The sequence below is a fragment of the Pipistrellus kuhlii genome, unplaced genomic scaffold, assembly GCF_014108245.1.
Source record: "Pipistrellus kuhlii isolate mPipKuh1 unplaced genomic scaffold, mPipKuh1.p scaffold_m20_p_1, whole genome shotgun sequence".
NCBI classification, from domain to species: domain Eukaryota; kingdom Metazoa; phylum Chordata; class Mammalia; order Chiroptera; family Vespertilionidae; genus Pipistrellus; species Pipistrellus kuhlii.
In genome coordinates this window covers 62,921,751-62,947,368 of record NW_023425404.1, presented here as the reverse complement: position 1 = coordinate 62,947,368, position 25,618 = coordinate 62,921,751, and the positions used below count along the sequence as shown (strand labels likewise).

At 45.0% G+C, this 25,618-nt stretch overlaps 2 protein-coding genes and 1 non-coding gene across 12 annotated transcripts; 2 read left to right on the top strand and 1 right to left on the bottom strand.

Moving 5' to 3' along the window:
• Positions 1-2,620: 2,620 nt before the first annotated feature.
• On the bottom strand, positions 2,621-2,693 carry TRNAR-ACG. The gene has a single exon. It is a non-coding gene; the product is annotated as a tRNA-Arg (tRNA).
• Positions 2,694-2,937: 244 nt separating this feature from the next.
• Positions 2,938-10,943, top strand: PRMT5 (protein arginine methyltransferase 5). Of its 2 annotated transcripts, XM_036448657.1 has the most exons (17): positions 2,938-3,139; positions 3,831-3,949; positions 4,250-4,335; positions 4,505-4,639; positions 5,020-5,132; positions 5,267-5,316; positions 5,987-6,150; positions 6,599-6,760; positions 6,927-7,004; positions 7,102-7,160; positions 7,244-7,366; positions 7,453-7,628; positions 8,690-8,799; positions 9,033-9,126; positions 9,295-9,411; positions 9,616-9,680; positions 10,403-10,943. In XM_036448657.1, exons 1-17 carry the CDS (start codon positions 3,030-3,032, stop codon positions 10,553-10,555), a joined length of 1,914 nt encoding a protein of 637 aa, XP_036304550.1. In that variant the 5' UTR covers positions 2,938-3,029; the 3' UTR covers positions 10,556-10,943. The 2 variants fall into 2 exon arrangements, with proteins under 2 accessions (XP_036304550.1, XP_036304558.1); XM_036448665.2 differs by lacking the exon at positions 3,831-3,949 and having other exon boundaries at positions 2,995-3,139.
• Positions 10,944-12,907: 1,964 nt separating this feature from the next.
• On the top strand, positions 12,908-23,817 carry RBM23 (RNA binding motif protein 23). Of its 9 annotated transcripts, XM_036448724.2 has the most exons (14): positions 16,093-16,214; positions 16,476-16,697; positions 16,848-16,923; positions 17,481-17,584; positions 18,284-18,328; positions 18,461-18,646; positions 18,767-18,820; positions 19,190-19,307; positions 19,402-19,554; positions 19,640-19,777; positions 20,166-20,231; positions 22,084-22,279; positions 22,367-22,477; positions 22,572-23,817. In XM_036448724.2, exons 3-14 carry the CDS (start codon positions 16,858-16,860, stop codon positions 22,658-22,660), a joined length of 1,326 nt encoding a protein of 441 aa, XP_036304617.1. In that variant the 5' UTR covers positions 16,093-16,214; positions 16,476-16,697; positions 16,848-16,857; the 3' UTR covers positions 22,661-23,817. The 9 variants fall into 9 exon arrangements, with proteins under 9 accessions (XP_036304621.1, XP_036304623.1, XP_036304622.1 ...); XM_036448728.2 differs by lacking the exons at positions 16,093-16,214; positions 16,476-16,697 and adding an exon at positions 12,908-13,105 and having other exon boundaries at positions 18,467-18,646; XM_036448715.2 differs by lacking the exons at positions 16,093-16,214; positions 16,476-16,697 and adding an exon at positions 12,910-13,105.
• The last annotated feature ends 1,801 nt before the right edge of the window (positions 23,818-25,618 follow it).

The window sequence follows — 25,618 nt, the reverse complement described above, 5'->3', positions numbered from 1 at the left end:
CCTTATGCTTCTCTACAGCTATTACAGGCAGACCCAAAATACATGGTGTTTTCTTGTTGCTGTTTGTTTGTTTGTTGTTTTTGTGTGTGTGTGTTTTAAGACACAAGAAAGTGCTGTAGGAAAGGTGAGGAGCAATGTGGTATGGAATTATTGGGAATTGTTCAGCATTATGCTTGCCGTATAGCTGAAGCCATTTTGAACGAAAAAGCAACGATATAACAAATGAAATTCAACCCATCTAAACTTACTTTAAGGATAATCATAAATTCTAGGCTCTTTTTACACAAATCCTTTAGAAAATTATTGTAACTAATGGCAAAGCTGGCATTATTGTTTTATAGGTTTTCCTCTCTCTCTCTCTCTCTCTCTCTCTCTCTCTCTCTCTCTCTCTCTCTCTCTCTCGTTACTTAACAACCAACAGAGCAGCCAGCTTGACATGAAGAGGAAGATGCCAGGAGCACAGATGGTCCACAACCCAGATAATTAGCTTTAAAGAAGAAACAACATTTACTAAGTCTTCTGTGATGCAGTTTGCTTGGACACAGCTGGGGCAGAGAGCAAGCAAGCATCCTCAACAACTCTTTCATACTTCTGAAAATGTCAGCGGATCACTCACCCTCTCCCTGTGGACAACCACCTACTCATAAGACCTGCAGGGAAGAATCCAAATAAATATTGTAGCCACTCCACCCTAAAGGAAGGGGAGTGTAACTCTACTGCTTAAGTGTGGGATGCACATAATGGCTTCCTTCCAAAGAGTGGAAGATGGAAGAAGGCAGAGGGAAGAGGGGAGTGTAATTCTGTCAAGTGATAAAGGTCAGTATCAACAGTGATAAATTATGTCCATAGTATGTACTCTGGATATGATGTGATGAAAATGGCACTTTATCTCTATGATCTTCCTCCCTTAAATCCATAATCCCAATCTAATCATAATAAAACCATCAGGCAAATTCAAATAGAGGAGAATATCTGACCAGTACTCCTCAAAGTCATCAAAAACAAGGAATATCTGAGAAACTGCCCCAGCCCAGAGGAGCCTCAGGAGACATATCCACTATATGTAATGTGTCCTGGATGGGATGGAACAGAAAGAGGACATTAGGTAAAAACGAAGAAAGCCTGAATAAACTATATACTTTAGTTTATAATGTTTCAATATTGGTCCATATTGTTTCAATATTAGTAATAAATATACTATAGAGATGTTAAGATGTTAATAATAGAGAAAGCCTCAGTGGCAGGGTAGCTCAGTTGGTTAGCGCTTTATCCCAATATGCCAAGGTTGTGAGTTTGGTCCCCAGTCAGGGCATATACAAACATCAACTAATGACTGCATAAATAAGTGGGACAACAAATCAATATTTCTCTCCCTTTCTCTCTACAATCTGTAACAAAACAGAAAAAAAAAAAAAACCACCTAGAGAAAGCTGTAAGGTGGCATATGAGAACTTACTGTACTTTCTGCTCAACTTTTCTGTAAATCTAAAGCTGTTCTAAAGAATAAAGAATAAAGAATAAAATAATAATAATAATAATAATAATAATAATAATAATAATAATAATACCTGCAGGAACTGAATGAAGACTAAAATGGAACAAAAGCATCTCCCAACCCCCTTTGGCTTCATAAGCATCTTCTTAGTTCTTGGGCTTTTAGACTTTTATCCTTTTGGGATATTTATATTGCACCCAGGGGTCCTTATTGCTTATCCTACCCACAGCCTTCCCTTGTTTCCCAGGACTTTGCCCCCACGGGCGATGGTGATTTCAGTCTCTTGACTTCATTCACTACCTCTCTTCTGGCGATTTCTAAATTTTGTCTGGTTCAGGTCACTATACATCCAATTATTGTACAGCGCCCCCTCGAGGTTCAATTCTGCAGTTCCAAGCCCATAACCTGATTCTCCCAGAACGGTTTCTTTCATTTCTTGTCTCACAGAGAGCACATAATTAATTCTCTTTCTCATATCTCTCTGCCAGTCAGTCCCTAAGTTCTGTCATTGCCTCCCGCTTTGGGCTTTGTGATCTCCGTTCCATCGCCGCTGCCAGGCCCTCAGCACCTCTGGGCTCCCTGCCTGCAGGCATTCCCTTTTTCCTCCCTGTGTCTTTCCTTTCTTCATTCCTTTCCTTCTTTTCCATCCTTCTATCAGGTATTGACAAAATAAAATGCAGAGATTCTCTCAGGCCTCTGTCAGGCTGTTCGTGACTCCTCTCTACTGTAGTTGCTCATTATGAATTTCTTTTTTCCATCTTGCTGTGTATGTTTGGATGTGTGTTTATACACCTTTTATTGTATGTTTGAGATATAGAACCACTTGGAGTATCTAGTGGCTGAAATGCCACAATTTATTTACATATAACACACCAAGATCCATACAAGCCTATTTTAAGAACACCAGCCATTAACCCAGGTTCAGATGTAAGTAGTTACACGAGAACCATCTTTGAATTAGGTAACGGAAAAAGCTGACATAAGATGGCTGCAGAACTCGACCAATTTAAGTCCTGATATTGAAGGAGAAGGTAGTGAGGGAACATTAGTATGAAAGAGAAAAGGAGACGCTGGAGCAATAAGGAATTTTACCCCTTTGTTGCAATATAAACCCTTTTGTCTTTCCGAGCCAGCCAGGAGTCGAACCTGGAATCTTCTGATCCGTAGTCAGACGCGTTATCCATTGCGCCACTGGCCCTAAGACAATTGAGGTACTTTCTGGGACCGTACTTCAAGCTTATGTTGCAGGGTTTCATGGGACGTGTAGTTCCTCGACGAGATTCTGCGAGTGGTTGAGGCATTATGGGAGACTGAAGCTCGTCAAGAACTAGACCCTGCGATTGGTCAATGTTTCGGAGCCACGCAATACGTCACTGTACTGCCCGCGGATTGGCCGGAAGGGCCACTGGAGCAGGGGAAGATGCTCTGGTTGTTAGGGCGACTCGTCCCGCCTCCCCGGGGCTTTTCCCCCTCCCGGCTTTGTGATTGGCTGCTAGTATTAAGGAATCCCGGCGTGGACTAGGCGAGGGAAAAGATGGCGGCGATGACGGTTGGAGCTGCTGGTGGCAGCCGCGTGTCCAGCGGCAGGGACCTGAATTGCGTCCCCGAAATAGCTGACACACTGGGGGCTGTGGCCAAGCAGGGGTGAGGGCCTGGACCTCCGCGGGCAGAATGCGGGGTCCGAATGGGAGGGCGGAGAGAGGCAGACTAGTCATCCCCGAGAGGCAGGGGAGATGGGGTCGGAGTGGATAAGATGGGCTGGGGGTGAGTGGGTACCAGTACTCACCTTGGGGAGGGAAGCCTCGGGCCTTGGAGCGTTAGAAAAGAAAAAAAAAGAAGAAGAAAAAAAACAACCTTACTGAGGTGTGTGGTCACTAGGTCCAAAAGTCGGGGGAGTTGCCAGGCAAACTCAGAAAAGGTGCTTACAGCCCTCTAAGGGCCCTGAAGAGCGAAATTATTGTCTGAAACTGGAAGTGTTAAGGGGCTGGGGAGAGGAGAGATAAACCTTTCAGGGGGAGGCCTGGGCAGTCCTGGGATGGATGGGGATGTGACAGTCCTGGAAAACCAGTGACAGAGGAGTAGAAAATCCACTTGGTGTGGACTTTCATCTTTTTCCCTCACTCATCTTTTCCATGGCTGTGTTTTGTGGAGATATTGAGGCCCAAGGCGATGGAGGTGGTAATGCCCCAAGGTGGGCTGGACTCAGCAGTGCAGTCCGTTGACTGATGGTGGCAGCTGGGAGGGTTGTGCAGAATCCGATAGCCTAATCCAGTTGCTTGGACCTCTGGGCACTGCTGCTCTTTACATGACGACTCTGGGTCTGTCACGGTTGTAGGTTTGATTTCCTCTGCATGCCTGTCTTCCACCCGCGTTTCAAGAGGGAATTCACTCAGGAACCTGCTAAGAATCGACCGGGCCCCCAGACACGATCAGACCTACTGCTGTCAGGAAGGGGTAGGGAACATCCCATATAACCCTTAATTAATTATTAGAGGCAGTTAACGTCTGCTTTAGCAGAGCCCTTATTCTTCTTTCTTGGCTTAGATATATTGTGTAAGTCCCTAGGACAGAGATAATTATTTTTCTCCTTGCTTCCCTGCTAAAAAGCCTTAGTTTCCTAATTTCCCCATATCTGTGATAGAAAAAGTCTTTGTCTCTCATCTCTATTTTCTATTCTCTGTTAAGAACTAGAAATGGAGTGAGTAAAGTGCCTAACCTCATTCAGTCTTTGTCTTTCTTGGGTGGGGAGTATAGACTGGAATACCCTGATTGTGGGGAAGCTTTCTCCATGGATCCATCCAGACTCAAAAGTGGAGAAGATCCGCAGGAACTCGGAGGCGGTAAGATTGTTTGATTTCTCTGGATTTTTCTAAAGATCAGGTTTGTAACAAAGCTGGTTGGGGAAAATAGTTCCTCCCACCCCCCTATAACTCAGTAACTCTGATATAATGCAATTAAAACTATTTGGATTGCTAACTCTTAACCTTTTTCTCTTGATCTCCATTCCAGGCCATGTTACAGGAGCTGAATTTTGGAGCATATTTAGGTCTTCCAGCTTTCCTGCTGCCACTAAATCAGGAAGATAACACAAACCTGGCCAGAATTTTGACCAACCACATCCACACTGGCCACCACTCCTCCATGGTACGGCTGAAGGCCTCCTTTCCTGCTGCATATGATGGTAGTCTGGGTGTGCTATGTACCTTCTTGTTCCTAGCCATTCATTGAAGGGTACATTTGGCAGAACTGAGATATCAGTACTACTTGCTGCTGTCTAAAAGTGGTGAGCAGAGATTGATAAAAAAAGAATATAAAAATCCCCAGAAACTTATGGTTGAAATATAGGACAAAGCTGATATTTACATAAGAGCATAATATACATAAGCTGTATGTATATGCACATATAATCACAAATTTGGGGGAAGCACATTAATGGATTAATTTGAGGTCTGGATTAGGGGCTTTTAATTGAGGGAAGCTTTTGGACCCAACAAATTCTAAGTAGGGTACTTGTTCATGTACAGTTCTGGATGCGAGTACCATTGGTGGCACCAGAGGACCTGAGAGATGATATAATTGAGAATGCACCAACTGCACACACAGAGGAGTACAGTGGAGAGGAGAAGACATGGATGTGGTATGTCTCCTTTTGCTGCTGTACCAGGGCAAAGGGTAGGGTGAAGGAAGTATGGGATGGAACCTATAGGACGGTCTTCTTGAGCTATGGTGGGCCATATTTGATGGTATTTTTCTGTGTTTGACTCCGGACAGGTGGCACAATTTCCGGACCTTATGTGACTATAACAAGAGGATTGCGGTGGGTAAGTTCATGAAGGTCCTAAGATAGGTATCCCTTTTCTGACCTGGAATAAGAATCAGGAGTTTCATGTAGACTTGGCTGCTGGGAAGTCTTGCTATTTTTCTGTGCCTCAGTGTGCCTTGCTTTTATTTTACTTATTTATTTAAATTCTCACCCAAGGATATTTTTTTCCCATTGATTTTTAGAGAGTGAGGAAGTGGGGGGAGAGAGAGAAACATAGTTGACATATTGATTGGATGCCTCTCGCATTCGCCCAATTGGGGCTGGGGAACCTGCAACCAAATGTATCGAACCCACAACCCTTCATTCTAAAGGCTGACACTCTGACCACTGAGTAACCAGCCAAGGGTGCATTGCCCTTTTTTTTAATGTATTTTTATTGATTTTGGAGACAAAGGGGGAGAGAGAGATGAAACATTAATGATAAGAAATAATCATCAATCGGCTGCCTCTTTCCTGCATGCTCCACACTGGGGATCAAGCCCATAACCTAGGCATGTGTTCTGACTGGGAATCGAACCATAACCTGGTTCATAGGTCGACGCTCAACCACTGAGCCACACCCATTGGGCTGGGGCAAGGCTTCCTTGCTAAAATAGATCTTGCACAAAAGAGCAAGCAAAGGCTTCTTGTCTTGCAGTAGTTCACATGTCTTTCTTTCCCCTGTGTAGCTCTTGAAATTGGAGCTGACCTCCCATCTAATCATGTCATTGATCGTTGGCTTGGGGAGCCCATCAAAGCAGCTGTTCTTCCCACCAGCATTTTCCTGACCAATAAGAAGGGATTTCCTGTTCTTTCTAAGATGCATCAGAGGCTGATCTTCCGGCTGCTTAAGGTGGGTTGTAGAATGGTTCTGAAGGCTCTCCAGCAAATCCTTTTGCCTTATTCCCATATGTGTGACGCTCTTTTTCCTGTGGGCTGACTCCCTTCCTCTTGTTTCTGGAAAACAATTTCAGCAGAGTTGGGGGTTTTGAGAGAAAAAAGGCAAATGTCAGTGGAAGCCCCAGAAACTTTAAAAAAGTTACCAGATCTCAAGAGAACCTTGCAGAAGGTTTCACTTAAGAAGTTACAGCAAGGATTCATGGGGCTCTCTGAGCCAGGCTAATGCTTATAATGGCATAGGAAGGCTTTATAAGTTAAGTTCATTGAAGCATTATGCTGCTTTTGTTGGTATTTGGAGAGCTGCTGGGACTTATTTTGTGCTCGGACTCTGGCCATAGCCATAATAATATCCCAGAGTCTTGGTATAAGGACTGTATCTGATGGTCTTACTTCTCTCACAGTTGGAGGTGCAGTTCATCATCACAGGCACCAACCACCATTCAGAGAAGGAGTTCTGCTCCTACCTCCAGTATTTGGAATACTTAAGCCAGAACCGCCCTCCCCCCAACGCCTATGAACTCTTCGCCAAGGGCTATGAAGACTATCTGCAGTCCCCGCTCCAGGTAGGTCTGGGAGAGGTTGGGGTGGGGTGGGGAATGTCTCTTGAGAGTAGGTGTTCTAAAATCCTGCCAAAGCTCAGGCAACAATGGTGAAAGGTTTTGGTAATTGGTGCATTATCCTTTTCAGAAACTGTCTAACTTACTTTGCCTATTTCCCCTCATTCATCAGCCCCTGATGGACAATCTCGAATCTCAGACATATGAAGTATTTGAAAAGGACCCCATCAAATACTCTCAATACCAGCAGGTACAGTGTGCATCCAAGATCATGTCAAGCACAGGTCCAGAATGACTTAGGTGAGGGTGGGATTATAGATATGAGGTCTTCTCTCCTTTTCCACCAGGCCATCTATAAATGCCTGTTAGACCGAGTGCCAGAAGAAGAGAAGGACACCAATGTTCAGTGAGTAGCCTCCCCACGATCCCGGAGATTTGTGTGCCTACTTCTCGATGTGCTGAGTCAGCTTAACTCTGCCCCTTTCTTAGGGTGCTGATGGTGCTGGGAGCAGGTCGGGGTCCCCTGGTGAACGCTTCCCTGCGGGCAGCCAAGCAGGCTGACCGGCGGATAAAGCTGTATGCCGTGGAGAAGAACCCTAATGCTGTGGTGACGTGAGTAGCAACCCTCTTCCTGGGAAGTTTGTCCCCAGTGTCAGTTTTTCTTATCAGTGTCCTTACTTGTATCATTTCTGTTTTAGACTAGAAAACTGGCAGTTTGAAGAATGGGGAAGCCAGGTGACAGTAGTGTCATCGGACATGCGGGAATGGGTGGCTCCAGAGAAAGCAGACATCATTGTCAGCGAGCTTCTGGGCTCCTTTGCTGATAATGAACTATCACCTGAGTGCCTAGATGGAGCCCAGCACTTCCTAAAAGGTGCCTCCAAGCTGGGGTGTACTGAGTAAGGGGATTGGATTATCAACTGCGAAGGCTGTGGGGATGGGGGAATGGCAGGATTGGGTGAGACAGTAACCTAAGAGGAGGTTACAGAGTTTAAGGAGAGGAGGGTTGAACTTGGGTCAGTGCCCTTAGGAAATAAAGTAATCTCTCTGAACTTCAATGTGAACATTTATAAAATGAGGGTAGTGGCTCTGTCTGGTGTAGCTCAGTTGGTTGAGTGTTGTCTTGTGCATTGAAAGGTCACCGGTTTGATTCCCAATCAAGGCACATACCCAGGTTGCAGGATTGATCCTGGTTGGGATCAATGTTTCTCTCTCCCTCTCCCTTTTTCTCTAAAATCAATAAAAACATATTTTAAAATAAAATAAAATGAGGGAAGTAGATTATAGCAGAGACGCTTAATCTGAGGTCTGTGGACTCCCTGAGTTGCTGTGATAGGTACCTTTGGCTTAGTTTTCATCAAGATCTCAAAGAGTTTTGTGACCTCACTAAAGTTAAGCACTCATTTAGATATCTTAGGTTCCTTCCAGGGCTGTTTTATTGTTGTCTGTTAATTCTCATCTGAGTATGTTTTTTCCGTTGACTTTTTTTTTTAAGAGAAGGTGAGAGGGAGGGAGCAGGGGGGGAGAGAGAGAGAGAGAGAGAGAGAGAGAGAGAGAGAGAGGGAGGGAGAGAGAATAACATTGATGTGAGGCATTGATTGATTGCCTTCTGCATGGCCATGCCCATATCGGAGCCCGGGATCAAACCTGCAACCCGGGTACATGCCCTTGACCAAGAATCAAACCTGTGGCCATTCATTACAGGCTGATGCTTTAACCATTGAGTAACCAGCCAGGGCAGTTTTAATCTTGTGTGACTCTATAAATTAACCTGGAGGTGGAATCCCCTGTGACAGGAGTTAGGAGCAGGTTGGCCTGGGGATGTGACAACATTGAGCTGCCTGGGACTGTTTAGATGAGTGAGTTTGAGCTTTCAGTTCGTACAGATAGCCATTTCCATCTCTTCGAAACTAATGTAATCCTCCTGCACTGCAGATGACGGTGTGAGCATCCCTGGGGAGTACACCTCCTTTCTGGCTCCTATCTCCTCCTCCAAGCTGTACAATGAGGTCCGAGCCTGTCGGGAAAAGGACCGTGACCCTGAGGTAAAAAAATAAAAAACACTCTCTTCTGGAGGTCTCCTCTCTAGTTTTTATTTTTCTGTATTAGCACCAGAAGATGGTTAGGTACAGGAGGAGCTGGGGATGTGGGAAAGTGGTCGAACTGAAAGTTCGTTTTTATTCTTTTCCATGTTCCTCAGACATGAGCTTCTTTCCCTGAGGAAGTAGGTATCTGTGACCTATTTTCTCCAGTTCTTGCCCTCTGTCTCTTGGGTCAGGCCCAGTTTGAGATGCCTTATGTGGTACGACTGCACAATTTCCACCAGCTGTCTGCGCCCCAGCCCTGTTTTACCTTCAGCCATCCCAACAGAGGTGGGTTCCTGTGTGTCTGTCCTCTGACTGGGTGCATAAGAGCTCACCCTCCTACTTTTCTCCTTTGCTGTCTGGTTCTGCCTTGTCTAAGCTTCCCTTGGTCTTGCTCTTTACCAAGTTGTCTAGAACTTCTGGCCCTTTGTCACCCACACAACTTTTCCCTGACAGATCCTGTGATTGACAACAACCGCTACTGTACCTTGGAGTTTCCCGTGGAGGTGAATACAGTACTGCATGGTTTTGCAGGCTACTTTGAGACTGTGCTTTATCAGGACATCACTCTGAGTGAGTTTGGGGCACTGGATGGTGGGTATGAGCATGTACTACTTGGGCAGCTCATGTACATGTTTCATTAAGATTGCGTGGAGCCCAGGAGTCAGGAATGGGAATCTTTGATTACTTGTTTCAAAGTAATTCAGAACCTTCTCAACCCAGTCAAAAAGCACTGTATGGAGAACCTCGATTTTTTTCATTATTTTGTCTACATAGGTATCCGTCCAGAGACTCACTCTCCTGGGATGTTCTCATGGTTTCCCATCTTCTTTCCCATTAAGGTAGGAATCACCTTTAAAACTCCATAGGTTAAGGAATAACTTCAGCTGTTGGGTATGGAGAGCATGTTTTGCTCTCACGTTCTTGGATCCCAGTTGTAGATGTTAGGATATCTGCAGTGGCCTTCTCCCTGGCTTCCCACATCTCCTCCAGCTGCTCTTCTTTTTTTTTACCTTGAGTAAGAATCACCTTTTAAAAACTCAAATCTGATTGTACTTCTCTCCTGCTTAAAACCCTTCCCACTGTCCCTAGGGTAACAGTTAAAATCCTGAGCATTACTTGTGAGACTTGGTTGATTTGTTTTTAGCCTGCCTTTCTAGCTACTGTCCCCTTGATTACATTGCTTCAGGCCAGAGATGGCTTTTGGTTCCTCTGATACACTATCTTTCCTGCCTCGGCCTTTCATACCTTTCTCCTTTGCCTGTAAAATTATTTGCTTGCTTCTTCACCCAGCTAACTTATTTTCTGGGCTTCCTTATTGTCATAACTTTCTGACCTCCTAGACTAAGTTAGCGTTCCCTCTGTGCATGTTCATACACTGATCACATTTTAAATTATTTGCTTAATGTCTGGTTTTTCAGTTCTGATTATTCTGATAGATTTCAAATAAATTTCATGAGGGTTGGGATGTCATGTTTTATCATTTTATCTCCATACCTAGCTCAATACATTGCCACATATAATTCATTAGCTCCACTCTAAAATTCCATCTTTCTTCTTACAGCAGCCCATTACAGTACGCGAAGGCCAAACCATCTGTGTGCGTTTTTGGCGATGCAGCAATTCCAAGAAGGTGTGGTATGAGTGGGCTGTGACAGCACCAGTCTGTTCTGCTATTCACAATCCGACAGGCCGGTCATACACCATTGGTCTCTAGCCAAGCCTGCAACTGTCCGGAAGCGGCTTCAGCTTCTGCTCCTGTAGCTCAGAAGGTGCACTACATCTGTGGGCTGTGATTCCCCTTGCCCATCAGAGAGGAGCATTTCACTCTGTTTTCCTGCCTTACAATCAAGGTGGGCAAAGGAGAAGTAATTACAAGGCTCAAGCCACTGATCTGTGAAGACTTCAGGCCAAGGCATGAGGACTTAGTGCTGGATCTGAAGCTATTCTAACAGGCACTCGGCCTTAAGCGCTCCCTGGAACAGCCCTGAGAATGTGCAGATTGAACACATTTTCAGCCCTTTCCCTGGTCATCTCTTTCTGTTTTGATGGTTTTGTGTGGAGGAAATACAAATAAAGTGAAGTTATGGCCTTTCCTGCTCCAACCCTGTTCTCCCTGCCTCTTCTTTCCCACACCTTACTTAAACCTAGACATATTTGTTTATTTTTTAACATATTTTTTATTGATTTTTTTTATAGAGAGGAAGGAAGAGGGATAGAGAGCTAGAAACATCGATGAGAGAGAAACATCAATCAGCTGCCTTCTGCACACCCATTACTGGGAATGTGCCCGCAACCAAGGTACATGCCCTTGACCAGAATCGAACCTGGGATCTTTCAGTCCGCAGACCGATGCTCTATCCACTGAGCCAAACTGATTTTGGCTAAACCTAGATCTGTGCCCTTATCCAAGACCCAAGAGTGTCCATTTGAGAATCTTAGTGGTGACTCTTGGACTCCTGGGTATAGGTCTTTCTGATTAACTACAGAGAGGTCTAGTCTATTAGGACCTGTGATTAGGCTTTTGTCTGGAGAGGAGGCATAATTTGCCACCATAGGGAAAGATGGGTTATAAAGTCAGCTTTCTATCTTCCTTAGCTACTGAACTGCCAAGCACCTTTGTTGCCTCTTGAGAGAGAAACAAAGCTATCCAGGCAACTCTAGCCAGAGCCACCTATTTTTGTTGTTTTAATCCTCACCAGAGGATATTTCATTGACTTTTTTTTTTGAGAGAGAGAATAGAAGGGGGGGAGGGGGAAAAAACAATGTGCGAGAGACACGTTGTTTGCCTCTAGTATGTGTCCTGTCAGGGTTGGGGATCATACCTGCAAACAAGTATGTCCTTGACCAGGAATCAGACCCCAGACTGTTCAATGCACAGGCTGATGCTCTAATCACTAGGAATACCAGCCAGGGCAACCTATTATCCTATCTAATAAAAGGGTAATATGCAAGTTAACCATCACTCCATCACAAACATGGCGGTGCCCAGTCCTCTCAGCCCTGCTGGAGGGCCCCAGTCTGTGGGGTGGTGGGGGGAGAGGGATGCCACTGAGAGTGGGCAGTGTGAGCATTCCTCATCTGGCCACAGATGGGCCTTTGGCCAAGCTGGGGTGTGGAATGCTTGCATCATGGAGAGCCTCTAGGCAGTGGGCATGGAGCGGCCAGGCCCCGCAGAGAGCTACTGCCCACCAATTCGTGCACAGGATGACTAGTGTTGGAATAAAATCATAGAGTTAAGAGTCCTAAGAGATCACCTAGTCCAATTCTCCATTTTATAGAGGTATTTGAAGTTGATAGAATAATATATAGTATTCAAGTCCAGACTGGAACATAGGTCCTCTGACTCTAGCTCTCTCTTTGTTAGAACCTGCCACCTTTTTGGAAGTCTTGGGATTGGGGGGTGGATGTAAATCAGTTCCATCCTTTCTGGTTGGAGGCTGACTACTGCTGCATGGAAGAAGTCGCCTGAGGAAGTGTCTCAAGTTTACTTTACCCCTGCAGGGTGCGGTGTGGGGTACTGATTTGAATTAATGTACGTGAGGTGTAGGACCAGACAAATTGGTGACATGACCTCTTTCCCACGTCCCAAGCACTGAGAGCAGGAGGACGCCTTAGGAAGGGTTGTGTGGACAGTTCAGAAAGGGGATATGGAGTCCAGCATCTTTCCTGACGTGAAGCAAACGCAGTTGCTCTCCACAAAGCTGTCATTAGACCACCGTGACCCCCTTGACAAATCAGTTGGAGCCAAGAATGTCTATTACATGTCGTCGTTGGCTCAGCTCAGCAGTGGGGCAGCCTCGTCAGTCCGAGCTGGGAGCGGGTGGGAGGATCCCCACCGCCAGTTCTCCGCCCGGCTTCCCGCCTTCCGCACGTCATTCAGCCAATGAGCGGCCGCCAGAGGCCGCTTCCACTTCCGGAAGTCTCGAGAAGTTAGCTAATCATTGGAAACGTCACGGTTGCCAAGAAGCATTTGAGTTTGGCTCCACCCATGCTTACAATTTTAACCAATGAAATTCTGAACTTGGGCCTGTTGCCGCGAAACCAGTGAAGTTAGTCCCAGCGCCTCACGTTTTGGCGCCTGCGCAGACTGGGGAGAGTCTGGGCGAGAGTGGAGCCACGCCATTTTGCGGGGAGAGAAGCGGCTTGGGCTGCAGCGCTGCTTCTACTGCTGAGGCTCTGAAGACAGCCGTGCTTCGCACCCTCCAACAAACCCAGAGGAGCAGAGAAGACCGGGGTCCCGCTCTCCCCGCGAGGACCGGAGCTGGTGAGAAACCCTGAAACCTGGTTCCCTCGCGACGTCACCTGTGCGTGACGTTGCCCCCGGCGCTTACCTCTGACGTCACAGGCAGAAAATGGCGTCAAGAGCACAAGAGCAGAATCAGGCAAACTTTTAAAAGAAAAACTTTTTATATTTGATTCGGAAGTGTTTGCTGCCTGAATAGAGCCCACCGGCAGGATTTTAGGGATCGGCACCCTTGTGGCTATCTCTTGCCGAGGAAGACGCTGTGTCAGGGTCCCAGGGACTCAACGATCTCAGTCCAGGTCCCCGCGGTCCACCCTGGGGAGGGAGCGTCCCCACGGGACCTGAGGGAAAACGTAGGTTCGGTTTTCGGCCCCTAGTGCCACCATTCTGGAGGTGAGAGCATTGAGTTTCTTTCTCGGTCTTAGGTTTCAGGAAGACTCTTCAGTGTATTGGTCTCTGTGGGCTTTTCCCTCTTCCCTTTTATGACCACACTTTCCGTGGCGAACGAGGAGTATAGTGAACCACGTATGAGGTTTTAGCATCGGGACACTGACCCTCTCAGAGATGGTACTTTATAGGGTCGTTTAAAAAAAAAAAAAAAAAAGCGTGGCCTTTGTGCACATAGTGGGCAATGTTTTTAGCTTTCTCATTGTTCCTGTTCTTAGTTAAGCTGCTTTCAGTTTGGAGATGTTTGTGCCAGCTCAGTGGCCGGACCCAGGAGATGGCACTACCAGCACCCCTGGGACTCGAACGTTTGGTGAATTCGGCCTTACCGGGGCTGACAGTGCCCCTTCACTCTCCTATGCCCTGCAGTAGTGGGACCTAAGTCTTTATTGTGACCGGATCTAAGCATTGCCTGTGATTGTGGGCCCGTAAAATGCAGGTTTTGGAGCAGGGATGGAAGAAAGTTCTGTAATGTTTTAATGGATGGTTTTGAATGGACTTTGACCAATAAATTAGGACAGGGAGAAAGTTTAAAAACTAACAGCCTGAAAATGTATATTGTTTGGTACTTTAATGCTTTTAGGATATCAGAAAGCTATACTAAACATAGTGAGATTACAAGTTTCAAAATGTGCTCATGTTGTATATGTCTGGGCCCCCCCAAATCAGTTCATTCATTTGTTTCTGTGTCTGAGTGAGAATTTTACTCCATCTTTGGCGGGAACACGTATCAACTTAAGTGAAAGATTTTGTGTGTTAGGTTACCCAACCCTGTACTAGCACTCAACGATTCTTGAAATCAGAAGCATTTCATTTAGGGAGGACAAAGCAGATTGTAAGTGATAATTAGAAATTTTGTGTAGAGTTGGCAGCCAAAATGACCGAAAGGAACAGTTTGAGGATTAAAACTGTTTAGAACCATTTTTCCATAATAGATCAAATAGTATATGTTACAATTAGCCTTGTTCTTGATATTTTGAAACATATACAATAAGGTATGGCTAATGAGACTGATTCTGTTGATAAACCTATGGGAATATTAATTTGCCAGATAAGTACATTTAAATATAAAAATAATATGAAAATAATTTTCTTTTAAGTTATAAACCACGAGAGACAGCTAACCAATATAATGGGTAGAACATTAGACTAGGGCAGTGGTCGGCAAACTTCATTTGTCAGCAGAGCCAAATATCAACCATACAATGATTGAAATTTCTTCTAACACCACTTCTTCAAAATAGACTCGCCTCTGCCGTGGCATTTTGTGGAAGAGCCAAACTCAAGGGGCCAAAGAGTGGCATGTGGCTCGGGAGCCATAGTTTGCCGACCATGTGACTAGGGTCAGAAGACTTCACTCATGAGTCAGCTTCTCCATTTGAATTTTGTGACTGGACAGTTCATAGAACCTCAGATTTTTTTTTTTTTAATATATTTTATTGATTTTTTACAGAGAGGAAGAGAGGGACAGAGAGTTAGAAACATCGATGATTCTCATCGATCAGCTGCCTCTTGCACACCCCCTACTGGGGATGTGCCTGAAACCAAGGTACATGCCCTTGACCGGAATCGATCCTGGGACTCTTCAGTCCGCAGGCTGACGCTCTATCCCAGTGTTTTTCAACCTTTTTTGGGCAAAGGCACACTTGTTTCATGAAAAAAATCACGAGGCACACCACCATTAGAAAATGTTAAAAAATTTAACTCTGTGCCTATATTGACTATATATAAAGTAATACTCTTGAATAGGAATCAAATAAACACAAAGAAAGTATTTTATAATTACTTTATTATGAAATATTAAGTAAACAAAATAGTGAAAAATTATAAAATTCTTGTCTGCACCTACGGCACACCAGGCAACATCTCGTGCCGCGGAACAGCGGTTGAAAAACGCTGGACTCTATCCACTGAGCCAAACCGGTTTTGGCTCAGCGTAGACCTTCTTAAGATTAGTTGGAGGGGGTTTAGCTTTATTGAGATATAGTTGATATACAATTACACACATTAAAGCATATAGTTTGATGGGTTTTGATATGTTTTATCCATGAAACATCACCTCAAAAATTTCCTGTGCCCTTTTGTAATCCTTTTCCTCCTAGCCCCTCCCTACCTACTCTTATCCCTAGGCAACCACTGATCTGCTTTCGTCACTACAGGTTAGTTTGCATTTTCTAGAATTTTGCATAAATGTAATCATACAATACATACTCTTCTTTTTTTGTTTGATTTTTTTCACTTAAAATAATTATTTTGAGATTCATCTATGTTGTGTATATTGATAACTTCAGACTAGTAATTTCTGAATAAATTTTCCCATTGATTTTGTTTGGAATCTTCTGTTTTTCTTATTTAAGACACCTGTGGTGGACACACTTAGGAAAGATGATTGCTACATGTGAAAGCTTGGGTGAGGCAAGAAATCTCACCCTGCCTGCCTAGACAGAAAGGCTTCAAAGTGGAATTGGTTAAGCTTGTCTTAATTATTATCTTTCTGAGTTATCTAAACTAGTTGTTATTTTATGAAAAATGCTTAATGCTGAGTTCCCTAATTATTGATGTTTGGGAGGGAATGTGGGAAATAGCATAGGGCAAATCTGCATTATTCTGGTGTTCCTTTGTATTTTCTCATTTTTAGTCTTGCATCTTTACCTTTTTATTGGAAATATGTGCTTATTTCTATGATGTAAGTTTAAACCAGTTTTTTTTTTTATTTTTTTATTAGGGTATCACATATTTGTCCTCATCCCCCATTCCTATCCCAAACCCCTCCCCACATATGCCCCCACCCCTCTATTGTCCATGACCACTGGTTAGGCTTATATGCATGCATACAAGTCCTTTGGTTGATCTCTTCCCCTTACCCCCATTCTCCCCTACCTTCCCTCTGAGGTTTGAGGGTCTGATCAATGCTTCTCTGTTTCCGGATCTGTTTTTTGCTCATTAGTTTATTAAACCAGTTATTTATTCAGAATTTTGAGCAGTAGAATGGAGGCCTAGTGTTTGTTCATTGTAAAGTGTAATTTTGAGTACAAACACTTCCTTTTCACAGGACAGGACAGGGTCTGTATTATTTTGTCTCTACCCAGTTTCCTTGTAGACCCTTCACCTATTTTAAATCATCAAGCAGAAACAGTTCAGGTCTGTATGGTGCAAAAATAAACCTAGGGTAAGCAAATAGCCGGTATGATTCCTTTGGAGTTTATGAAACAGAACTATGTTCTAAAGTCTGTTTCTTAGAGGGGGAAGGGAATATGGTGTGCTGGAAGGGGAGGAAAAATATAAATGAGGTTCTTGTGTATTGATATCCTCTCCTCAGATCTGCTGTGATGGCATCCGATGACTTTGATATAGTGATTGAGGCCATGCTGGAGGCTCCCTATAAAAAAGAGGAGGTAATATTCCCACCTTACTCCTGGAATTGGGTTAGTAAGAAAAAGCAATTGTGGATCTTTGATCTCAACATCTTGTGAATTCTCGTTCTCTGCTTGTTTATTGTGTACAATGGCTATTCATAAAAGGCATAGTCTTTTAGTAAGCCATTCCGGAAACCAGTACTCAAGGGCTTTGCTTTCAGAGTGGGCCCCCTAAAATGGAGGGGAAAACACAAATGGGGTGGAAATGGGAACTTTGTTCATAGTTCTCAATGATACAGTAGAAAGTCAGACCTGTACCTCAGACCTAACTGACTTCTCATTCTCCTGAGAAATAGATGTTAAGTAGCTAAAGTTTTGACATCAAAATCTGTCCCTCTGATCTCTTCCTTTTGGGTAGTTTTCCTCCCTTTCTAATTAATTTTGTTAGGAGGTCCAGGTGTTTAGAAGTTGGCTAGGTAATTTAGAGCTTTGATTTCATATGCTTTTTTCCTTGTCCACTTTTGTTCTTTCTGTGCCCAATGGATTCTGTATGTCTGCCATGTTGAACTTTGCGACATTTTTCTGGTGAACTTCAGGATGAGCAGCAAAGGAAGGAGGTTAAAAAGGACGGCCCTAGCAACACCAGCAGCAGCACCGGCAATGGTGGCGGTGGGAGCAGCACCAGTGGGGAGGAAAGCAAGTGAGTTGATGTGAGGAAATGGGTTGGCAATTTAGGAAGGGAAGCAATATTGTCTATTGGAGAAATAGCAAGAACAGGGAGGTAATTGTTTCTAAGACAGTTTGTTTTTTTTTTTAATTATTATTATTTTAATATATTTTTATTGATTTCACAGAAGAAGGGAGAGAGCTAGAGAGATAAAAACATCAATGATGAGAATCATTGGTTGGCTGCCTCCCCCACGTCCCCCATTGGGGGGGGATCGAGCCCACAACCCGGGCATGTGCCTTTGGCTAGAATTGAACCTGGGACCCTTTAGTCCTCAGGCCGACACTCTATCCACTGGGCCAGACCAGCCAGAGCTAAGACAGCTTTTGGCTTCACTGAGTCTTGGGCATAACGGTGATTTAGTTTTGATCTAGTTTAAGCTTTTCAGTGTAGATTTGTGGATCAGTCCCAGCATTGATATATTTCATTTGAGTAAAATAGCAAGAAGACTCCTCCTACTTTGGAAACACCAGCTTTGGCTGATCAGATGCCTGACAGCATCCAGGGCTGTGTGTAAGTTGGTATTGTGCAGTTGCTGTGAGCTGCTATCAGATCATCTGGACTTTGGTCCTTTATTACGTTCTGATTCACCCTGGCCATACTCTCATTCCTTTTATGTGGGAGAGATCATGAAACCTTCACAATAATAAGAATTTACACTGTCTTTCACAGGAAGAAGAGTCGGAGCCATAGTAAAAGCAGGGATAGAAAGCGCAGGTCAGTTATTCTGGGGGCTTTTGGGTTTTGAGAATTACTACAAAGGGAAAGATACCAGGGAAAGCTATACATTAAAAGCCAAAAGAGGTTGGTTGGTTCTTTAATAGACTAAATGGTTGTTTCCCTCTGCAGTCGTAGTCAAGACCGTAGTCGAGACCGGGATCGGCATAGACGGAGGAGTAGTCGGAGCCGAAGCCGAGATCGGCAGCGTCGTCACCGCAGCCATAGCTGGGATCATCAACATAGTAGTGAGTCCAGAAGTCGGGCCCCACGTCGTGAGAATCGTGTGCACTACCGGAGTCCACCACTTGCCGCTGGGTATCACCTTTTGCTAATAAGCTCGCCTTCGTATTGTAGTCTGGGTAAAACGCTTTTGCTGTGGTCCCTGCCACAAAGTTGAGTGACACATTTTCACTTTGTTTGTTCTCTATTCCTTAGGCATAGGTATGGACACAGTAAGAGTCCTCATGTCAGAGAGAAGAGTCCGGTCAGGTGAGTTAAGGATGGGCACTTCTTTAGGAATTGGGTGGTATGAATAAAAAGCTCTTTGAGCCAAACTAGGGATGTGTGGTACTTGAGAGTAGCTGGGAAACAAAGACCAAGTATTGGGTGGAGTAGGGGTGTCGAACTCAATCAGAGAAGGGGCCAAAATCTAAAATCCAGCCTAAATCGCGGGCCGAATGGTTTACTGAACAGTCATAAACTGTCATTGTGATGGAAATGCAGCGGAGTGCAGTGATGACAGCGCGGTGCGGGCCACATTGCAAGGCCTGGCGGGACGGATTTGGCCCGCGGGCCTTGTGTTTGACACATGTGGGGTGGAGGGAGGGGGAGCAGGTCTTAATAAGTTTTACTTTTTAGGGAGCCAATTGATAATCTGAGTCCCGAGGAACGTGATGCCCGAACAGTGTTCTGTATGCAGTTAGCTGCTCGCATTCGGCCTCGAGACCTGGAGGACTTTTTCTCTGCTATTGGCAAGGTATCATTTTCCTTTTTAGTTTTCTTCTGAGTAGTCTGTCCTTTATCCATCCCCCTCTCTATCCAACTTAGGATTTCCTTTTTCCCCTGGATAGGTTCGTGACGTACGTATTATCTCAGATCGGAACTCCCGTCGCTCTAAGGGCATTGCCTATGTGGAATTCTGTGAAATCCAGTCTGTGCCACTGGCCATTGGGTTGACGGGGCAGCGGCTGCTGGGGGTGCCCATCATTGTGCAGGCCTCGCAGGTGAGCAGGCTGAGAAACTGATATGAGAAAACAGCTTTGAAGGTGGCAGGTGTGGGACTTGACCCATCATCCCCTCCTTCCTCAGGCTGAGAAAAACCGGCTGGCAGCCATGGCCAACAACCTACAGAAAGGCAGTGGTGGACCAAAGCGCCTCTATGTGGGCTCCCTGCACTGCAACATCACCGAGGACATGCTCCGGGGCATCTTTGAGCCCTTTGGCAGAGTGAGTAGAAAGCGAGGGAAACCTCCGAAGGGAATTGGGAAAAGTGGGCAGGGTGAGTGTTCCTCTTCATTCTGTCTGACCATGATTAACCCACAGCATATATAGTAATGGGCATATGCGTCCATGCTTGCAAAGTTAGGTTCCATCTCTGTTCAGTAGACAAATGAGTCAGCACCATGAAATCAGAGGGGTCCAGATTAAGTAAGATTAGTCAGAAAGGGTGTTTATGGGGGTGGAGGGGGAATGGCCTTTGTCTCTTTTAAAAAAGATTTGGAGAAATGTAATTAGTGGCTAGAAACTTGGAGATATTTAGAATAGTCTGGGTAGGAAGGGTCAAAGGTGTGTGGCTTAGCCAAAAGATTATTAATATTTTCTCCCCATTTTACAGATTGATAATATTGTCCTGATGAAGGACTCGGGTACAGGCCGCTCTAAAGGTTATGGTTTCATTACGGTGAGTCTCTAGCCTTTATTTACTTCAATTTGTGTATGTGTATGTGTCTGATTTTGCAGCTTAGCTTCATCCTCCTCCTCTAGGAACTGTCTAAATCAGTAGTTACCAACCAGTGGTCCATGAGGTCCGAAAGGTTGGCGACCGCTGGTTTAAGGAAACCTTTGGAGCAGGAGTCGCCAGCTGGTAGTCTGCAGACCACTGGTGGTCTGTGAGGCCTGAAAGGTTGGCGACTGCTGGTCTAAGTGGCCCATAAACCTTGGTGCTGAACCTTGGACTACTAGCCTTTTGCCCCTTGAGATGAATGCATTGTTTGAGATCTTGGCTTTGTTCCTACACTCTGTCAGTGTATGCGGGTGTCCAGGAGTTCTACCACCTTCCCTGGGGCTGTAATTTACTCTTCGGGAAATAGTTATGGTTCCAGGTTGCAAATAAAAGGTTAGGGGTGTGAGGGAGGTTAGGTATGAGCTGTTATAGACATGCTTTATAGAACTGACGTATTTTCATGATGGAGTGGGAATAGGAAGTTATATACTTACCTCTTTGCTACCCTGTTTGAAGTAGGTTTTTCATTGAGAAGTATCTTTATATTTAAATCCCACTATAGGGAGAATAGTGAGGCCACCTAATAGTGGGCAGTCTCATCTTTTCCTGACACTCCAGCAAAATTGTTTCCAATTCCCATAACTGGTTCTTCTAGCCCCATGTGACTCCAGGCTGAGGACTGGCTGCCAGCCACAAAGTCTGATAGAAGTTGATATTTTCTGGGCTCAATCCAGGCAACATACACCCCAGAGTTACCTGCAGGGCAGAGGGAAGGGAGGTTGTGTTCTACCATGGCAATTGCTTACCTCAAAAGTATAGCCATAACCGGTTTGGCTCAGTGGATAGAGCGTTGGCCTGCGGACTGAAAGGTCCCAGGTTCAATTCCGGTCAAGGGCATGTACCTTGGTTGCGGGCATATCCCCAGTAGCGGGTGTGCAAGAGGCAGCTGATTGATGAGTCTCTCCCATCGATGTTTCTAACTCTATCCTTCTCCCTTCCTCTCTGTAAAAAAAAAAAAAAAAAAAAAAAAAAAAAGGTATCCAGTAAAGGCAGGCCATCTACACCACATGCCTAGGAACTGTCATTACCATGTGCCAGGCCCTAGGGCAGGTAATATCAGAGTAAACAAAGCCAGCTGTGGCGTTCCTAGTGGCAGTATCTTTTCTAGCTCCCTGTGTGAGTCAGATTTGGAAAGGCTTCTATGGGGCCTTTTTGCCCTTTTGTTGCTGCATTTAGGTCAACACCCTTAACTCTTTAAACAGAAGATTGGGAATCCTCTTTATGCCAGGCTGCTGCTGCTGCTGAAAGGAATGAGAGAGTTGAGATTCTGTGGGTTACTGAGTCAGCAGTCTTCTGGTGGAGGTGGAGGTTGGGTGCAGTTTCCTTTTAATACTAGGATGTATTACCTCCTAAGGCTGGGCTCTGGAGGCCCAGATTCCTTCTCTTAACTGAGAATTTAAACTTACTAGTTGCAAGATCTCAAAAAGCCTTGGAGTCTTAGCTCTCAGTCTGTCTTACTTCCATTTTATATCCCCATTTGTGAGACGGCCAGTCAGGCTAGGCTCCCTACAGATAATAGACTTTTTACATGGTTAGATTTTTAGTGGAGCTCAGAGATTGAAATCAGTTGAAAAAGTCCCTTTCAAAGATCAGTTTTAGGGGGATCTGAGGTCACATTCCTTGAGAAAGAAAAATTTGTGTTGCAGCACCCATGCAAGTTTCCTGGGTAGTAGGACTAGGAGTGTTAGTGGGGCTTTGAGGGCATATCTCTGGCCGAGAGGTGACTGATAATGACCTGGGTTTCTTGTAGTTCTCTGACTCTGAGTGTGCCCGACGGGCCCTGGAACAGTTGAATGGCTTTGAGCTTGCTGGTCGACCTATGAGGGTTGGCCATGTGACTGAGCGACCGGATGGTGGCACAGACATCACTTTTCCTGATGGAGACCAGGAGCGGGATCCGGGATCAGCAGGTGGACGTTTGCAGCTCATGGCCAAGTTGGCAGAAGGTAGACTTACTCTGCAGAGTGAAAAACATGGGGTTGAATTGTAGATTGAGGGTTGGGACTTAACCCCACCTTTTCTTTCCCTTTTAGGCTCTGGAATCCAACTGCCAACCACAGGCACTGCTGCCGCCGCTGCCCAAGCTGCTGCCTTGCAGCTGAATGGAGTTCACTTGGGGGCCCTAAACCCAGCAGCTCTGACTGGTAAATGTGGACTTGGGAAAGGGATAGATGGGTTGGGCCTGGGAAGAATGAATGCTGTGCTCACTGACTCACTTTGCCTCTCTCTCTGTTCTAGCTCTGAGTCCAGCCCTGAACCTTGCCTCTCAGGCAATTGCCTCCCAGTGCTTTCAGCTTTCCAGCCTTTTTACCCCCCCGACCATGTGAGCCGCAGGACCTCATTCATTTTAGTCTCTGGTTATTTTCTTTCGTTTGACTTCCATTCACCTCTTCTCTTGGCCCCAAGTAAGTCAGTGGCACAGTACATTGCCTCCCTATGCCTCTGCGCCCTGTCACTCCCTTCTTCATATCTACCATTCTACGGCCCCTTCTATCCATTTTGTGGATCAAGCCATCCTGAAGCCATGGACATTAACTCGGGGGGAACTGGGGCTGTAGACACCAAGAAGAACTCCTGCCCTGGACACACTGGGAATGGACTTTGCTGAGCAACCAGTAGTTGAAGAGAAGAAAGTTATTGAACACCTGTCTCTCCATGTATATCATCTCCTGGGATGATCTTATTGCCCTCACCTCTTAGTGATTTCTCAATTCCTCCTCTGTTGAGAAGGCCTTTGGGCATTAACTGAAAGAACTGTTTTTGGGGTGTTTTTTTTTTCCCTCCCTATACCTTTACCCTACAATTTTGTCAAGGAAAAACCCTTAAGCCCTCTGGCCCAAGAGGACTTTGCAGTTTGGGGGCTGAACCTTGAAGGTGCTGGCTTGATGCTACAAGGGCCCTAGAAGATAGCGTGGATGTGCATGTGCATTGTGAAGCCTGCCTGAGACCTCAGCCTGGGGCCAGAACCACTGTGGGCTCTGCAGTTTGCTGGGAGCAAAATAGCTGGCAGGTGTTTTGGATGTCTTAGGGGCATTCAGGAGTTTAGTGAAAGATGGGGCACCTTTCCAGTATTTTCCATCATCTTTTGTATAGTTAGTTGTCCTTCCTCCCAGGTTCTTCCTTTGGTCCAGGAAGGGAGGATGGTGGGGAAGCTGCTACTCTCCACTACTCCGATGTGCCTCTCCTGTGGGCTCCATCCCTGTGCTAAAGCCGCTCCTGTCCCCTACTTGGGCACATCTGAGCCCTTCTCACTGGATTTTATGAACTTGTGTCTGTGTACATAAATATATATATATAAACTTTGTACAAAAGGCAAGCCTTGCTGTTGTGGCTGCTGCCCATATGTGTGTGGTCTCAAGTCAGTTGTGTCTGATGTTAACTTGTAATGAGCCAAAACCAAGAGTGGTTGTAGGAATGTAAAAACAATGCCATTGTGTTTTCTTTATTTTAATGGTATTTTTAGAAATAAAACAGGACAAAAGGTGCACACCTGTGTACAGATACCCTGTCTGTATCTGCATTATAGTTTCTGCCCCTTGGTTTCCTATCTGTCTTACCTTAACTATCTCCAAACCTACTGCCCACTAGAGACTACCAGGCTGTCTCTGTGCCTAAGGACAGATCTTGTCTCTCCACCAGATGGCAGTGTGACATTCCGCACCTTTCTTTAGGGTTGTATGATCTGGAGCAGTGGTCGCCAACCTTTTGGACCTCACGGACCACCAGTGGTCCACGGACTACCAGTTAGCGACCTCTGATCTAGAGGACTTAACTATTTATCAGAGAAATCTTCCAAGCTCAACATTCTTACTATTAGCCTCCATACTGCCTTTAGCCCTTTTTGTAGTGGGAATCCAAGTCCAGTATCCAAAGGGATTTGGGCATCATACATTGGGACTCTGCAGACCATAAGCCTTCTATTCTCCCAGTCACCTCAACTCTTGCTTTTCAGATATATAGCTCTGCCTAGGACAACACGGGCCTGAGACCAGTGACTTCCAGGGAGCTGAGTATTCCAGGAATGGCCCTGCCAAAAGGGAGGTACCCATTCCTCTGTCCCCTTTATAAGGCTTGTGACAGACAACTGAGTCAGAGTCTGGCTTACCAGCTAGAAATCAGCCAAGAGGAGGAGGTCTGAGGTTCAGAGGTAGGGCTGGTGGGGCTCCTTCATTCTTTACTGGTCTCTATGGCAACGGAGTGTTAAGACTTTATTATCTTGCTAAAAATATGGATAATTGCTGTTAAGTTTTAATTTGTCAGCTCTCAGACTTCTAAAGCAGAATGATGGTTTTTTTGGTGATGTTTACTTCTGGGATTGCATTTAACACAATTATTATCGGGTCTAGTAATAATTAATGTCGTTTTTAAACATTCGTTTAAAATTTTGCTTGGCGTTGACTTGTATTGACATAACCTTCAAACACGTGGTATCTACAGAACGTGTGAAGTGCAATTAACAAGTTTTGCTTGAAAAACTTTGTGTTTGGTTTGGTTTTTGTTGCAAAACTAGGGCTAAGAAGATGGCGGATGAAGAGCATATTCGGCACTGCATGCTTTACGAGTTCCAATTAGGAAGAAAAGCAAGTGAGGCTGCAAAAAACATCTGTAGTGCTCTTGGTCAAGATGCAGTTAGCGCCAGAAAATGCCAGTGTTGGTTTGAGAAATTTCGCGAGGGAAATATTTCGTTAGATGACAAGAGTGGTCGAGGCCGTGTGTCCAATTTTGATCAAGAAGCTCTTCAATGCCGAAACCGGTTTGGCTCAATGGATAGAGCGTCGGCTTGGGGACTGAAAGGTCCCGGGTTCGATTCGGGTCAAAGGCATGTACCTTGGTTGCGGGCATATCCCCAGTAGGGGGTGTGCAAGAGGCAGCTGATCGATGACTCTCTCTCTCTATCTCTCCCTTCCTCTCTGTACAAAATCAATAAAATATATATATATTTAAAAATAAATAAATAAATAAAGAGGCTCTTCAAGCTCTTTTGGTGCAAAATCCTCAAATTACCCAACAAGAGCTTGCGACAACTTTAAATTGTTCACAAAAAACAATTTCCAATCAATTGCGTGCACTTGGCAAAGTCCAAAAGTTTGGAAAATGGGTTCCTCATGAGTTGACCGACAACAACCGTAATCAAAGAGTCACAATTTGCAGTTCGCTCCTCTCTCGTCAAAACCGTTTGCCCTTTTTAGAGCAAATTGTTACCGGAGATGAAAAAATGGGTGCTGTATGTTAATTTGAAAAGGCGGCCTCAATGGTTGGAAAAAAATGAGCTCCGCAGCCCACGC

Bases quoted from the DNA above. Each gene is read 5' to 3' on its own strand.
- RBM23 (XM_036448715.2), top strand. From the start codon at position 16,858: ATGGCATCCGATGACTTTGATATAGTGATTGAGGCCATGCTGGAGGCT. The intron at 19,308-19,401 runs GTATCATTTTCC...TCCCCTGGATAG, and splicing joins TTTTCTCTGCTATTGGCAAG to GTTCGTGACGTACGTATTAT. The intron at 20,232-22,083 runs GTGAGTCTCTAG...GGTTTCTTGTAG, and splicing joins AAGGTTATGGTTTCATTACG to TTCTCTGACTCTGAGTGTGC.
- PRMT5 (XM_036448657.1), top strand. From the start codon at position 3,030: ATGGCGGCGATGACGGTTGGAGCTGCTGGTGGCAGCCGCGTGTCCAGC. The intron at 4,640-5,019 runs GTACGGCTGAAG...GTTCATGTACAG, and splicing joins CTGGCCACCACTCCTCCATG to TTCTGGATGCGAGTACCATT. The intron at 7,629-8,689 runs GTGCCTCCAAGC...CCTGCACTGCAG, and splicing joins AGCCCAGCACTTCCTAAAAG to ATGACGGTGTGAGCATCCCT.